At 32.9% G+C, this 14,899-nt stretch overlaps 3 protein-coding genes across 4 annotated transcripts; 1 reads left to right on the top strand and 2 right to left on the bottom strand.

Annotated features, from left to right (window-relative positions):
* Positions 1-4,445: 4,445 nt before the first annotated feature.
* On the bottom strand, positions 4,446-7,232 carry LOC130495246 (polyadenylate-binding protein-interacting protein 10-like). Its single transcript, XM_056986678.1, has 10 exons — positions 6,694-7,232; positions 6,137-6,244; positions 6,024-6,068; positions 5,859-5,931; positions 5,682-5,794; positions 5,551-5,610; positions 5,418-5,465; positions 5,264-5,329; positions 5,100-5,161; positions 4,446-4,830 (listed from the first exon to the last, which is right to left on the bottom strand). The coding sequence occupies exons 1-10, from the start codon at positions 7,114-7,116 to the stop codon at positions 4,782-4,784; spliced, it is 1,047 nt and encodes a 348-aa protein (XP_056842658.1). The 5' UTR covers positions 7,117-7,232; the 3' UTR covers positions 4,446-4,781.
* Positions 7,233-9,447: 2,215 nt separating this feature from the next.
* Positions 9,448-12,356, top strand: LOC108859152 (serine/arginine-rich splicing factor SR34A). 2 transcript variants are annotated; one of them, XM_018633011.2, is made up of 14 exons: positions 9,449-9,540; positions 9,868-10,100; positions 10,235-10,352; positions 10,440-10,505; positions 10,606-10,680; positions 10,773-10,911; positions 10,993-11,039; positions 11,127-11,184; positions 11,313-11,362; positions 11,464-11,520; positions 11,593-11,726; positions 11,831-11,911; positions 11,985-12,039; positions 12,132-12,356. In XM_018633011.2, exons 3-14 carry the CDS (start codon positions 10,266-10,268, stop codon positions 12,150-12,152), a joined length of 870 nt encoding a protein of 289 aa, XP_018488513.1. In that variant the 5' UTR covers positions 9,449-9,540; positions 9,868-10,100; positions 10,235-10,265; the 3' UTR covers positions 12,153-12,356. The 2 variants fall into 2 exon arrangements, with proteins under 2 accessions (XP_018488512.1, XP_018488513.1); XM_018633010.2 differs by lacking the exon at positions 9,868-10,100 and having other exon boundaries at positions 9,448-9,540.
* Positions 12,357-13,178: 822 nt separating this feature from the next.
* Positions 13,179-14,045, bottom strand: LOC130495064 (uncharacterized). The gene has a single exon (XM_056986045.1). It carries the CDS (start codon positions 14,023-14,025, stop codon positions 13,273-13,275), a length of 753 nt encoding a protein of 250 aa, XP_056842025.1. The 5' UTR covers positions 14,026-14,045; the 3' UTR covers positions 13,179-13,272.
* Positions 14,046-14,899: the final 854 nt, after the last annotated feature.

Genomic DNA, 14,899 nt, shown 5'->3' with positions numbered 1-14,899 from the left:
TTATATTTCAGTTTGGTTTGTTTTTAGTATTATTGTATAAGTATAATACTATACAATATTACTATATTCTATACCAATATATGAAGCTATGTGTTATTTGTTTAGGAAAGTAAATTAGACCCAACGTAGTTATAAAAATAGTCATATCTTTATGTATGTGTCTATGACTTATCTACATAATGTTATTCGCACCAATAAAATCAATATGGCCAATAAAAGTATACTGATCAATTTAAAATAAATTGTATGGGATAATTATAGAACGATTAATATTTTTAGTATTCTTAGTATATATCTTATTTAAATCGACATGTAATAAATGTAAAAGTCATTTATGGAATATGGACAAAAAAAAAACTGTATTTAAGGAAATACATCAATGCAAAATTAGACTATGGTACATATTATATATAAAGAATGAGACATTTAATTTAAATATATGAGGTCCACCTTTAAAAATCTACCTAGAAGAAGTTGTAATGTTCATGTTTTAATAAGATAGATGTGTATTTAATTTTAAAACTTACAAAATAAATGTTAGGTCCAAGAGAATGTTTCTGTTTTAATAAGATAGATGTTGAAGATGATAGCAATATATTTTGTCTTATATATTTAGAAACCCACGGTTAAAGTATAGGAAGGCTTTATGGGTTTATACGATCACATGTCAAGACTTCGAGCAACTTCAATGGAGGATCCTTAACAAAAAATCCTTACAAGAAAGTAATATAAAATTATGTGGGATCCGCTAGTTTTAGGTTTATGTGCCACAAAAAATCTTTGGGTAAAGATTAAATCTGGTAAATCTATTAACTATTCATGGATCTTACTGACATGTGGCGATCTGCGATTGGTTAAATTTTTTTTTTTTAAAATCCGAAATATCCAACATTAATCCGAAATGTTCTTGTGCTAAGAATTACAATGAGTCTCACTGTTGGAGATGCTCTTTATGTTTAGACTAGGATATGATCCGCGCCTTGCGCGGAGTGAAAGAAATATTTAATATTTAAATGTACATTATATTTTAAATTTTTTTGAACAAAAAATAAAAAAACACATTTTTTTTAACAAAAGGACAGCATATTTTTAATTTATATACAATAAAATCTATAAGTAGATACGGGATAAATTTAATATATCATTATTAAAATAACATATTTATCAATATATATTGTATGCAGACGTAAAGTAACGTAAGAATAAAAAAGATAACGCAAAAACATACATTACGAATTAGAAAATATAATATCATATCTTTTGTAGACAAATTGTAGGTGGACACGAGGACAAAATTGTATAAAATTTATTAGTATAGATTTGGGTTCATTTAAGTATAAACGAATCTATCATTTTTTTTCAAAATAGGTCACTTAAATATATGAAGCCGGTAATATGATTAAAAAAATTGGAATTTTTTTTTTAGAAAAATGTTTAGACAATTTTTAAGAAACGAAATAAAGTCTGGTCATTTTGAAAAATAAAGTATATGAAAACGATAAAAGCTGAGTGATATATGGGTCTCCTCCCACATATGTGTATATCTAGTAAAACAGTTGCTTAAACAATAAATTTGAATATACAATTTAAGGGAATACGAAATCAGTTTATAATGTGATTGACTACTAAATCAGTTTATGTCATATTTGTTTTTTCTTTTGAATACGAAATTACTTTGCATGAATAGTGTTAATTAGCGTCAATCTTGGACTAATTATTAAATGTTTTAAAGATTAAACTTGTGAATCAAGTTTTGCGTGATTTAATATCTAAGTCTGAATACAAAAAATAACGTGGATTAAGAAACAAAAAGCCACAATCAATCTTGTTTTAAAAAAAAAACGCTACAATCAATCATAATTGCAGCACTTATCATGGCAGCTTAATATTAGGAATCAGAAATATTGACTAATAGTCTTTAATGATAAAAACAATTTATAGAAAACAGTTTAAAAATTACATTAACTCATATGAACCCCAAATAATATTTTTGAATCAATCATACAATTTTCGAATCAAATTGTATGTCGTCACAAAACTGGGAAAGGGTTCTGCAAGAACAATAGCCTTCAAATATTTAAATCAATATCAATAAATTTATATACAATATACAATATAATGGTAATGTTAATATATACAATATTATATATCTGTTAATATATAGGATAAGCCAGATTTACACGTTTATATCTATTATGTGTAACAAAATTCATTCACATTCTGGTTCAAAAGTTTGACAGCTGAAGATCGATAACCTTTTAGAAACATGTTTATGTAAAGACAAAAAAAATAAAACTTTTAGCTATAGTTATGATACTAACGAATTTGTTATATTCATGTAAGTTGTCTAAACTCCCATTTGAGGGATATACAATAAGATCGTTTTCGTGGAAAAAAATTACATTTTAGAACTTATAGTTTAGAGAGAAGAGGATCCCTAATACTTTACTGAATTTATATACACCGAAGCATAAATATAAAAAGATACATATAAAATTATGTAGCATATAACATGTTAATATATCAGAGATATTTTTCCATTTTCCTATAGCTATCATACTGATTTTTTGTATATGCAGATACTTCTAATATGTCAATCCACATAAAAGGTATAACATACGCTATATTAAAATTCAATTCCCATGATAAATGATATAAAATACAATGCACTAAATATTAGTAGTACCAATGGCATTTGATGTAATAAATCTAGTCTTGATTAATAATAAAGAGATTTTCGTATTGTAAAAATTTTAACAATCTAAAAGTAAGAGAGAGAGCGAGACACATTAACATTTACATTTTGAATAAATCATGGTCGTAATTATAGAAATAGTTTGCTATTTGTCTCTACACGGTCAATCATTAATTTGGTGCACGTAAATGCATTTAAAATGTCAAGAAGAAACCGCATAGTTTAGGTCATCAAGAACAAAAATCAATTTTGTTAGTCAAAATGTAATGAAAAATATGCTGTAAATTTGTGACATACCAATGACAACTGATGTAAATAATCTAGTAATTTAAGGATTAATGCATAGGAAGGTTGAGATGAATTGTGAGGAAGACACCTATGCAAAATGGCAACATAATAATAATTCTACTCTTTAAAGGTTGTTCTTTTTAATTACTCCTCTATTAATACTAAGGGGATATTTAAGTGGCATCAAAAACAATGAAGAAAATGATGGATGCATCACAAGCTCAGAATTGTGACCACAAGTTTAAAAAAAACCGCAAGTTAAGCTGTCTATTAGTATTTGCATTTGACTATTTGAGGATAAAAAACTAATGTCTTAATTAGGGCTGGGCAAAAAATCTGAACCCGAAAAACCGAACCGAACCCGATCCGAAAAAGTAGCACCGAACCCGAACCAAAATTGATTAAATATCCGAACGGGTTCAAAATTTCGGTATTTAAAGAACCGAAACCGAACCCGATCTGAACCGAAATATTTTGGGTACCCAAATGTATACGAAATAAATTTATATACTTAAATATATACATTATTTTAATATATAATGTATATTAAAAATATATAAGATACCTTTAAGTTTTCCAGAATACTCAGAAAATATATGCAAATAGTCAAAAGTAAATGTTTAAAATAGCTAAAGTATACTGAAAACACCAAAATAGTTAAATATCTATTGATTTTTTATCCAAATATTCTAAGAAAACCAATTTATATGTTAAATTAAGATATTTTGACATATATGTTATGAAAATCTATATGTAATATATTATCTTTTTTATAAATTTTGAAAATTTAAAGAATATAATGAATTTTGAAAATTTGAAAACATTTTAAATGGGTTATCCGAACCCGAACCGAACCCGCAAAGATCCGAACCGAACCGAACCCAAACCAAAATTTAGAAATATCCGAATGGGGCTGAAATCTTTGACCCCAAAAATCCAAAACCCGAATAGACTGGACCGAAACCCGAATGGGTACCCGAACGCCCAGCCCTAGTCTTAATCATGATACTAGTGTATTAACAATATGTTATTTCATCAAATCATGTATAAAACTCTAGATCAAAATACTTATAACATGGTTTGATATACTCAGTAACAATAACAGTGAAAAAAATAGTAACCACAACAGAGGTAAAGACAAGGGGGAAATGGAAGTGCTTTTTTCCATAGTTGTTTATTTTAAAAATTTAAAACTATTTCTTTACTAGTAAGAAGAAATAAAAAATCATGAAAATATGCTTGAAATAGCTAAATTTCTCAAAATATTTATCGGATAAAAACTTGCAAAACATTTCTTTCGGCAAAAAACTGTAATCAAATAACTTATCCTATGTAAAAGACTCGTGCTGGAAGTTAAAAACAGTAAAAAGCATATGATGCTAAAGATAATACAAAGAAGAACAAAAAATCAAACAATACCCGAAATCAGACAAGATCAAAGTGAAATAAAGAAGAGTAAAAATTGCTCCAAGTGTCTTAAACCATTCATAAAAGAAATATCCAAAAGGGTATTTCGACAATAATAATAACAAAAGAAAAAAAAAACAGTCTTTGGTTTTTGAGCGACTCTATATAGATAGGAGAAAGTAAAAAAAGACCAAAGTTCTTAAAGTTGTTCAAAGATACCGGGCAGGCAGGCTCTGCGACTCCGAAACAAACTTAAAATTTAAGAAAAAAAAGACTTTAAAACATTTTGATATATATATAAACACATAACGCCTCAAGTACCTTCTTCTTCTTTTAGACTTCTGCTTTCTCTCTTTCTCTTCTACAATAGATTTGATCTTTTCAGTTGCACTCATGGGCGGTGAAGGTGCGGCCTCACTGGTGTCTTTGATGGGCTTACCCTTCAAAACACAAACACCACATAAAATCAACACAAAGATAAATACAAGATTCCCCCAAACTCTGCTACTAATTTATTTTAACATATGTAAATATGTCTCACATTTTTATGCAAATGAAATCATAAAATAGATTAAAGAAAAAAAGCAAAGCAATCTAATAACATTTTGCATTAGCTTATATTCAAGTTTGCGTTTAGTGACGTCTAAAAACTGACATCAAAGGGGATGATAAAAAAAAGAATGAAGAGATAAATAATATTTTCTTTTACCTTATTGGGAGTGCGCCCAAGACCATACCACTGCAGTGAAGTGCAGTGATTGCACTATCCGCCTGCGACATCGGAACAAAGTATTGAGTTTGTAGATGAAGAGAACTGAGAACCTAATCAAAGTGTTACTAAAATTAAAGAGAGAGAGAGGGAGAGAGAGCTACCATAGCAAACTCAACAAAAGCAATGCGGGTATGGTTGTGATAGTCTCCCAGCCTCAAACGAAAAACCTACAACATATATATATTTTATAAAATATTAATTGAAGAGCAGCAACACGAAAAATACACATGGTATTATACAAAACCAAATCCTTACCTCTCCGCAAATCATTTCAAAGAAGCCTTTCAACTCAACTTGACTAATCTGCAGTAACAAAAGACATTGATGAATGTTAGTTTCTTTCTCCAAATAGCTGAGCAGTTGGTAAAAAAAATGAAAAGAAAGTTACCCGCTTGTCAATGTTGGTACAGTAAACAGTCCTCAGGCACATCTCACGCTCACCCTCAGACTGAGAGAAACAATCAAAGATTTGATTAAACAGAAGCCAAGTTTTACAACCAATGATTATGTGAGCTTTACCCGGGGAAGGAAAGTAGGGTTAACAGGTGCAATAGCGGTCTTGGAAGGGAGCACCTTAAGAGGGTAAAAACCAAGCACCGTTCCTGTCATGCTCAAGGCAGCCCTAGCTCCCTCTGCAGCAACATTCCTTGATTAGTGTTATAAAAAAAACTCAACTAGTAAAGAGAGGTTTAATACCTTCATTGGTGAACTCAACGAAAGCGAAACGGAGGATGGAGTTTGTATCACCGCATACACGACAATCAACAACCTTTTTGATTCCCCCCAAAAGATCATACGAGGAAAAGAGTTATTGCAGATACTCAAAACATTCTTAACATAAAAAAAAAAAAATTCATTTACCTGTCCACAGTTAACAAAGACACCTGCTAGGTTCTCCTCAGTAACCTACAGACAGAGAGGCAGTGGTTATACAGAGGATGAGAAAAATGGTAACAGTTTCATTTTTCTTTTACCTGATGATCGATATCAGAGACATAAACAGTTCTCTTGATAACATCTTCCTTCTGAGCCAAGCTGGTTCTTTTGTTCACTCTTCTCCTCCCTTGTCCAAAGCTCCTTCTCTGCAGGCAACCGGTAAAAATGGAGAAACACCATAATCATCACAAAACTGATAACCCAATCAAACAGAAAAATTCTGCAGTAACTCTTTTCTTTCGCCTATTCTAGCAGATAAACAAATCAATCTCAAGAATGTTTCCACAGAAATACTGTATACTTTCTAGTTAAATTTTTTTAAAAATTGACATACCAAAAAGGAATTTTGCATAGCAAAGGCAACCGTTGTTTTCTCCAAAGTGTAACTGAATAAGCAAATACCTATAACTAAAACAAACCCACACACACAAAAGAGTAAAACTGCTTCTCATACAATGATTGATCAAGCCATAGACTCAAATAAGACGTAAAAGCTCGAAACTTTCTATTTATCAACAAACAAACAAACAAGCTAAACCAAAATCATCGTAAACAAAAACACACAGAGAAAAGGTCAAAGCTTTATATATAATACCCTTCTGACGAATTGACCATTTCCATCTGCAACAACAACAGGCTGCGCTGCCGTGAAACCGTTAGTAAACCCTAACCCATTTCTCGAAACCCCTCCAGATTGACTTCGAGCAAGCGAAGGAGGAACAAACTCCTTAGCCATCGGATTGAGCTTGGAAAACGCATCGGAGAGGTTCTTGATCTCACCCTTCACACCGTCTCCTCCGTTAAACCCATTCGGGGTCAGACCCTTTCCGGCAGTCTCATTGGTCCGATCGTCGGAATCTGGTGTCGGAGGATCCGATGAGTCGAGAAAGGAATCGGATTTAGGGCTCTGATCATCAGTGGGATTCGTCGTCGTGTCGGAAGCTGAAGAAGAAGTGTTGTTGTCTAAATTCTGACCAGAAGAGTCCACTTTGAGACCAGCATTCTCAGCGACGGCCATGATCGGACCAAAAGAGAGTTGAAAACGAGTTAGGAGGTTGCAGATGTCTCGATCAAAATGTGTTACTCCATAGACCGACCCAGCTTTTAAAGATCAATGAGCCACTGAAACCAAAGAAGCGAAAATTGATTTTTTTCTTTTTTTGTTTATGGGAAATAATTAATTAAGATAAATAAAGTAAAAATTGAGAAGCCTTGGAAAAGTCCAAGGGATGATAGTCTACAATTATTTAATTATCTTACCATTTACCGATATACTTTTCTCTCTTCATGATAAATGTATGGCTGTAAATTCCATTACTATTTTTCTCTCTTTTACTGTAACCTTACGAAGCTTCCTGCTTTTTTTTTTGGTAAAAGGGAAGCTTCCTACTTTTCATTTGTAATTAAAGTTTTTAACTAAATAAAAATACAATTGGTCAGATTTCACATTCATAATGTGGAAATAAAATAGTATACACTATGGTGTCTATGTTTTAATGTTCACTAGATTATGATTCGTATTTTTAAAGCGCGGAAATAGTTTTTTTAACAAAATATAGTTTACAAAATTAATATGTTTTAATATTTTTATTTTAGTATTTGAAAACTATATAATTATATTATTGTGTATTTATATTAAATATGAAATCATATAATATTACTTAATTTTGTTTTTCGATTATTTCAACCTATTTTATTATGAACTTTTAATAAAAATTTACTATTTTTTATTAACTGTACTATGTATATATTTTTGATATAAATAAAATTTATTAATTAAATTTATTTCTTATTAGAAAAAATTGATTTGTAGTATCTAAACCTGGTAAAAAAATTTATACGTTACATGAATGTTCAAACCTACATTAAAAATTATAATGTAAAAATTGTCGTAAATATATAATTTATTAAAGAAAATGGCGTACTATATCGCACTGGAAAATTTATGTTCATTTACACGTGTGCTAGTAGCGATTTCTATTGCTTATCCATACTTTTTCAACACTATTTTATTTGGTGGTCCGTCTTCACGTATGTTGACAATTGACAGATTATATAGGATTGCAGAAGATATCAAAATTACACAAGAAAACAAGTCCGTCAATGGTATCACCGTATCAGTAACTTGGAAGAGAGTTGAAACCATCCCAAAAAGTCCAAGATATGCAATGGCATACGGTAAGAAAGAGGTCGCAAAAGCCGGGGCTCTCGAGGAAGAGGTCGTCACGGAAACCAAAACTAAAGTTATTTAGTGAGCTAATTCCTCGCTCAATTTTTTCAAATGCTCAGAGATTTATGATGTAATTCTCTAGCTCCATATGATTTTGTCAATCATCTTTTTTCCCAAGTTTTACTTTGAACTCTATGATGTCAAAATTTATAGTCTTGTAATTTTATTTTCAGCACTGCAATTTAATACGAAAGTCCTTTTTCAAAAAAAAAAACTTGGAGATGATGATGAACTAATTCAATATTAAAATAGTGTCCGTAAGAGTAAGACACTGTGTGAACTGGTCTTTGGTAAGTGTGTCATCTGCGGATTAAATAGACTCAATGTTAAACAGCTTTGACTATTTGTTTTGTTGATTTTGTCAAACGTAATGGAAAATTTTGGCAACAAAAACAAAATATTTCTTACGTCTTTCTGGTTTTTAGGATATTCTTTATTTGTGCACCAAAAAAAAGGATATTCTTTATTTTTATAATACTTTTTGTACAGTGGTTCATGTTGGGCTTGCTTTGAAACTAAATACGTATGGAAAGATTAATTAACTTCATGTTTTCGTTGGCAGCTTATTAGCTGTTCCTCAAGATATAAAACTTTATTTGGCTTGAAACATGTTTTAAGTGGAGGTGGAACAGATCCAGATACGGTGATTTAGTATTCAGACCCCTCAGGTAAAATAAGAACAGCTCCCACATTCAAAGCTCTTTTTTTACAATTAGCTAAAAGAAAGTATTTGTGAACTCATGCAGAACTTCATCAGTCCTGAACCAAGTTTCAAAGAAGAACTTAAATCCATTTAAAAAGAGTTTGAGAAGTAGAAATAAATTCAAATCCACAGAAAAACACACTTAAACCTGTGTGCCAAAAAAAAAACACACTTAAACCATATCTAGTGAAGCACCACGAGGGAACTGAAGGTAAAACTCTTTGTTGCACGTCACACGCGTGCAACTCTTGTGTTTGTTTTCTCTTGGAAAGGGGAATATTTGATTCGGGTATAATTTAGAGGTAATACTTGTAAATGAAGCACTTAAAGAGGGACCTAAAAATAAAAAACAATAAACTTGAGGGATTACGCAAGGGTGATTCCGGTAAATTACATAAGTAAGTTTATGGATATAACAAAACAAACCCTAGAAGATAAAAACTTTCACGGCCGACATATCTATTCGATTCCGAGTCGCATTGGCTTCCGGTTCTGCTGCTTTTTTCCTGGTAAGAAGTCGTTGTCATCTCTGTGTCTCTCTCTCTCTGAATACAAAACTGTTGTGTTTGGTTTCATTCGTTGTACTGATAAGTTTTGTTCGATTGATTATATGTCTTCGAACATGCAAAATAATTTTATTTGAAACATAATATTGTCTGCTCTCTGCTGTGAAAACATTCATAGGTATGTGTCTGAATTAACTGGAGATTCCCCCTGTAATTACGGTCTGTAGATCAATTTGTTTAAAAAATCAGTGAAAGTTGTGTTCTGCTGAACAAGGTAGAGGCATGAGTGTATGTTTCGTGATGTCATGACACATGCTTTCTTTATGATAGATGGCAAAAGCGCTTGGAACATGAGCATTGCAATGGTTCATAGGGATTTAGAGAGGGAATGGGAGATCAATGTGGACTTGTTTCATATTGTCTTTTTTTTTTCTTTCTTTATTATTATTGGAGTTTCTTTAAAAAAAAGATCTGGAGAAAAATAGATTTAAAAATTTATAATAGCGTTTGGAGCACATTGGAGGGTGTGGAGCACTGATCTTACCAAGGATTGCTCTCACCTGGTTTGCTTCATACCTATTTTTTTCTATATGCTGTTGATAGATGGAAAGCTAGTCTGAGTGGAGGTTCTTTGCCTATCTATAGCAGTGAACTTTGGTCCTTTATTTATTTTGTCTTCTTTTATTCGTATCTGCAGTTACCTTTGTTTTAACAAACCTTTGCAAAAAATGAGTGGTCGATTTTCTCGTTCCATCTATGTTGGCAACTTGCCCGGCGACATTAGGGAGTCCGAGATTGAAGATCTCTTTTACAAGGTCAGTTTAGTTTTGCCTACCATATTTTTTTGTTAACTAGTTGGTTTTGCATGACATCCCAACTGTTCTAAGAGAATCTTTTCTCAGTATGGCCGCATAGTTGATATCGAATTGAAGGTTCCACCTCGTCCTCCATGCTATTGCTTTGTTGAGGTATGTTTCTTTGTATCAAACATTTACATTATATTAATAAAAAATGTACAAAGATGTTAGTTTTAAGTTTACCGAACTCTCTATGTTGAGTGTTTTGTAGTTTGAGCATGCTCGGGACGCGGAAGACGCCGTCGACGGCCGTGATGGCTACAACTTTGACGGCTCTCGCTTGAGGGTAATAAAACATTTCATTTCTTACCAATTTGGCTTTTTGACAGGATTGGTCTTATACTTGACGTGCCCTGAAACACCTCCTTTGAATTGCAGGTTGAGCTTGCCCATGGTGGTCGAGGGCAGTCTTCTGGTGATCGTCGTGGTGGATACCGTGGTGGAGGTGGTGGCTATGGTGGTGGAGGTGGTGGTGGATCTGCCCGGTTCGGCGTCTCACGACACTCTGAGTTCCGAGGTTTGTGTAATTAGAAAATTGGTATCTGTAAAGTTTGATCTTTCTGATGGTTTCAATGTATTCTTGGATGGCTTTATGCAGTTATTGTCCGTGGACTTCCGTCATCTGCTTCATGGCAAGATTTGAAGGTTGTGATGGACGACTACTTTATAATATTTTTGGTTGTCTACTTTATTTAGATATATATATATATATATTAAAACCCATCGTTTCAGGATCATATGCGGAAAGCTGGTGATGTGTGCTTTGCTGAGGTCACTCGTGACAGTGATGGTGCGTTATAATTTTACACCTTCTTACCTTTTTACCTTTTATTCAGCCTCGAGCAGCGTTTGCGTTTGGGATATATTGTGGTTAATGTCCTTTTCTCCTTACACATGACTCATCTTAATTATGGTCAGGAACTTATGGTGTCGTTGACTACACCAATTATGATGACATGAAGTATGCTGTAAGTTCCCCCTCTGTCTGTCCTTCTCTCTTTCTGTATATCAAAACTATTAATTTTTTTTTTTAAGTTTCCTATGCTGAAAGTTTGTGATTGTTGTTCAGATAAGGAAGCTTGATGATACAGAGTTCAGAAACCCCTGGGCTAGAGGCTATATCAGGGTATGGTTTCCCCTTGCAGTCTTCATCTGTGTGCTCTCCTTGACTGTAACGTGTGTGTGTGTGTTTATCTAGGTTAAGAAATATGAAAGCTCCCAGTCGAGAAGCCCAAGCAGAAGCAGAAGCAGGAGTAGAAGCCGTAGCAGAGGCCGTGGTCGCAGCTCTAGCCGCAGCATTAGCAGAAGCAGGAGCCCAAGGAAGGATCTTAGGTGCGTTTGTTTTTACACTGGATCTTCTGTATAGCTCTTCCTATTATGAACAGAGTTAAAAATTTGGGATTGTGTGTTTTTGTTTATCAAAATCTTCATTGCAGTAAATCACCAAGACGGTCCCTTTCCAGATCGATATCAAAATCTAGATCGCCATCTCCCGACAGAAAGAAGAGTCCTCCTAGGTAAACTTGTCATCTTCCCTAACTTTTTCAGTATCAAAATCATGATATGTTTCTAATCCTTCTTTTCACTCAGGGCAATGTCGAGGTCCAGGTCTAGGTCTAGGTCTCTTTCAAAATCACCTGCCAAGGTATATACAAATAAGTTGCATTTTAAGTTTATGGGAAAAAGGGCCAAACAGAGACTAATCTGAAACATGTTAAAAAATTGTCTCTTTCTCAGGTTCGGGAAGGCAAAGAGTGATTGCTAAAGTTGTCAAGCCAAAGATGGAATGAAGATAAGACTTTGGAGTTTTATTATAAAGCTCAAAGTTTCAGTTGGTTCTCTGTTGGATACTTTTTAATTTATATGTGGCTACTTTCAGTTTAAAACATGTTATTTTTAACGGTTCTTTGAAACATTTGTGAAACAATATTTTCAACTCTTAAATTTCATTCTACTTCTAAATGTCTTGTTCTACTTCTAAATGTCTGGTAACATTACAGGTGATGGGTGACATATGTTCAAAATATAATGGTTTGTTATAGTCAATTATATGGAGTCGTTTATCAGCGGACAATCCAAATAACACGAAATAAAGACAATGTCCATTAAGCATGACCATTTTTAGACATGAACAGTCCAAATAAACATGAACTACCTGACTTCTTAGTTCTTAACACATACTATCATTATAATCTTTTGTTTATAAGTTCGAGTGAGATTTAATAAGAATGTATGGACTTTGGGATGCTACAATTAGAGTTCAATTTCTAGATCTATTTAAAGGTTAAATGTGAAATATCAAGTTTATTAAGCTTGGTGGTCTTGGTTGATGAATGAATTTGGTAACAAGTGTGATCTCAGTTTGATTCTGAACCGACTCCAACAGAGTCTGTTTTTTTCCCCCAGGGGTCGTTGAAACCAACCAACTCATGGCTTAGCTTGACTTGATCATATGAGCCAAAGGGTAATAGATCTTCCTGATTAGAAAGAATATCGATCTTAACAACAACACGAATTAAGGTCTTTTAACTCGTGTTTTGTGACAATTCTGTTCTCTATTGATTAGTTCAACAGAGCTTTGTGAGAGTTCCTTCGGTATCAGTGTCTTTTTGGTGCATCATTGCGTCTCTAAGTGTCAATGCTTTGGTTGATCAAGTTGATTAACAGAATAAGAAAGGTGAATACTTTTCGGTGAGGAAGTTGTATGTTAACATAAACCATTGAAATCATGTATGCGTAAATAAGAAAAAATAATTTTTTATTCAAAGTTTAAACAATCTCCTTGAACTGATTCAAAACCCTAAAATAAAAACACAAAAAGTACATCTTTAACAATATATAAAAACCGTGTGACCCAAGTTTTGAGACTACCCTAATTTCAACCCCCTTTCTTCCCAATCATCGATCTATCGTACAGCACAGTCCGACACAGGGGGCAAGTGTTTCTGCGCTGAAGCCACACCAACAGACAACCATCGTGGAAGACATGAGAACACGTCATGCGTGTAGGTACACCATGTTTCGAATTCGAACCACGGGAGACTCCGAGATTGTCGAGACAGATGGAACACGGTTCTGTTTCCATCTTTGAACTCTTCAAGTCTTCTTTGCTCATCTTCCCTTGTTGAGCCATCCTCTTTAACACCTCTTCCTTCGATGGAGAAGGGGTTACCTTGGCCGTGAAGCTCAAGATTAAACCGTTACGACCAAAACGTACTCCAGCCCATGAGATCTCTGAAGCTAGGTAATCAGCTAACCAACGGTGGCTAACGAAAGAATCTTGGAGAATCTCGCTGCGGCTAAACCCTAACTTGGTTGCAGCCCTTGAGATCTTTGGAGCTAACCAATGGCGGTTGATGAGTTGATCTTGGATGAGCTTTCGGATGGAGCCATGACTTAAGTAACGAGGGAGACTGATATCTATGCGAACGCTTGGAGAAACTTGAATCTCATCAGATATTGTCTCGACGATGATTATGATTGAGGTTGGGTTACTTCGTGAACGTCTCTCAGTTAGTTCTATGTCGCGCAACTCCACATGGGGACGAATCATGTTTCGAAAGAGAGAACCTTTTTTCAATTGTGAAGCTAATTCTTCATGACTGTGAGATATATATAGGCGCGTTGTCATCTATCACTTTTCCTTTTCTCTTTGATTCTTTCTGTTTTGTTTATAAAATTTCCTTTTTTCGACTAAAATTTCCTTTTTTCTTTTATGGGTCGACTACAGTTATAAATTAATTATACTGTAATTTCAGGTGGTACGAATATACAATTTTCATTTTAATTGATTAAAACCCTTTAAAATTTATTCTGTTTTCTAATTCATTTTGGTAACTTTGTATATACTAGATTTTGATCCTCGTTTTCAAAGCACGAAATAATTTGTGTTGTGAAAGTTGAAAAACATAACAAATCTTTTATTAACGATTTGAAAATGAATAGACCCACATCATTTAAACCCTTCATATACGAAAGTTTTGTTTATTAATCTTTGGATTTTTATTTATCACAAATTATATCATAAAAAGATTTTTGCAAACTTAAATTAAAATTTATAGAATTATCACTGTATTTCATTTTTTTCTAAAATTATAGAATACCGAAATTTTTGAATTTCAAGCATTTAAATTTTATAATTTTTTTTTTATGTTTTATAAATATGGATTTGAAACACAAGAGGTAACAATAGAGATAATACTCCAGATCAAACTGATTTTAAGAGGCAAAATAAATGTGCTAAATATGTAAAACGAGACAATTGTAGATTATTGGTTAAGATTACAGTTTTAATGAAAAATTAGAAGAAAAAGTTTACATAAAACAACATATTGGCTTTGTGGAAAAAGGCTATAAGAATAGAGTAAATTCTTAATAGTATAAAGATTAATTAAAAATAGTAGTCCAACAGAAAATGAAATGTCGAGCGAAATCTTTTTTTTTTTTGAACACCACATATTATAAAAGCAACACATAGCCAAGATAGCTGGTTAGGGTAGAAATGT

This window comes from Raphanus sativus, chromosome 5 (assembly GCF_000801105.2).
Source record: "Raphanus sativus cultivar WK10039 chromosome 5, ASM80110v3, whole genome shotgun sequence".
NCBI classification, from domain to species: Eukaryota; Viridiplantae; Streptophyta; class Magnoliopsida; order Brassicales; family Brassicaceae; genus Raphanus; species Raphanus sativus.
The sequence above is the reverse complement of the archived record's forward strand: the minus strand, read 5'-3'. Positions and strand labels throughout refer to the sequence as shown.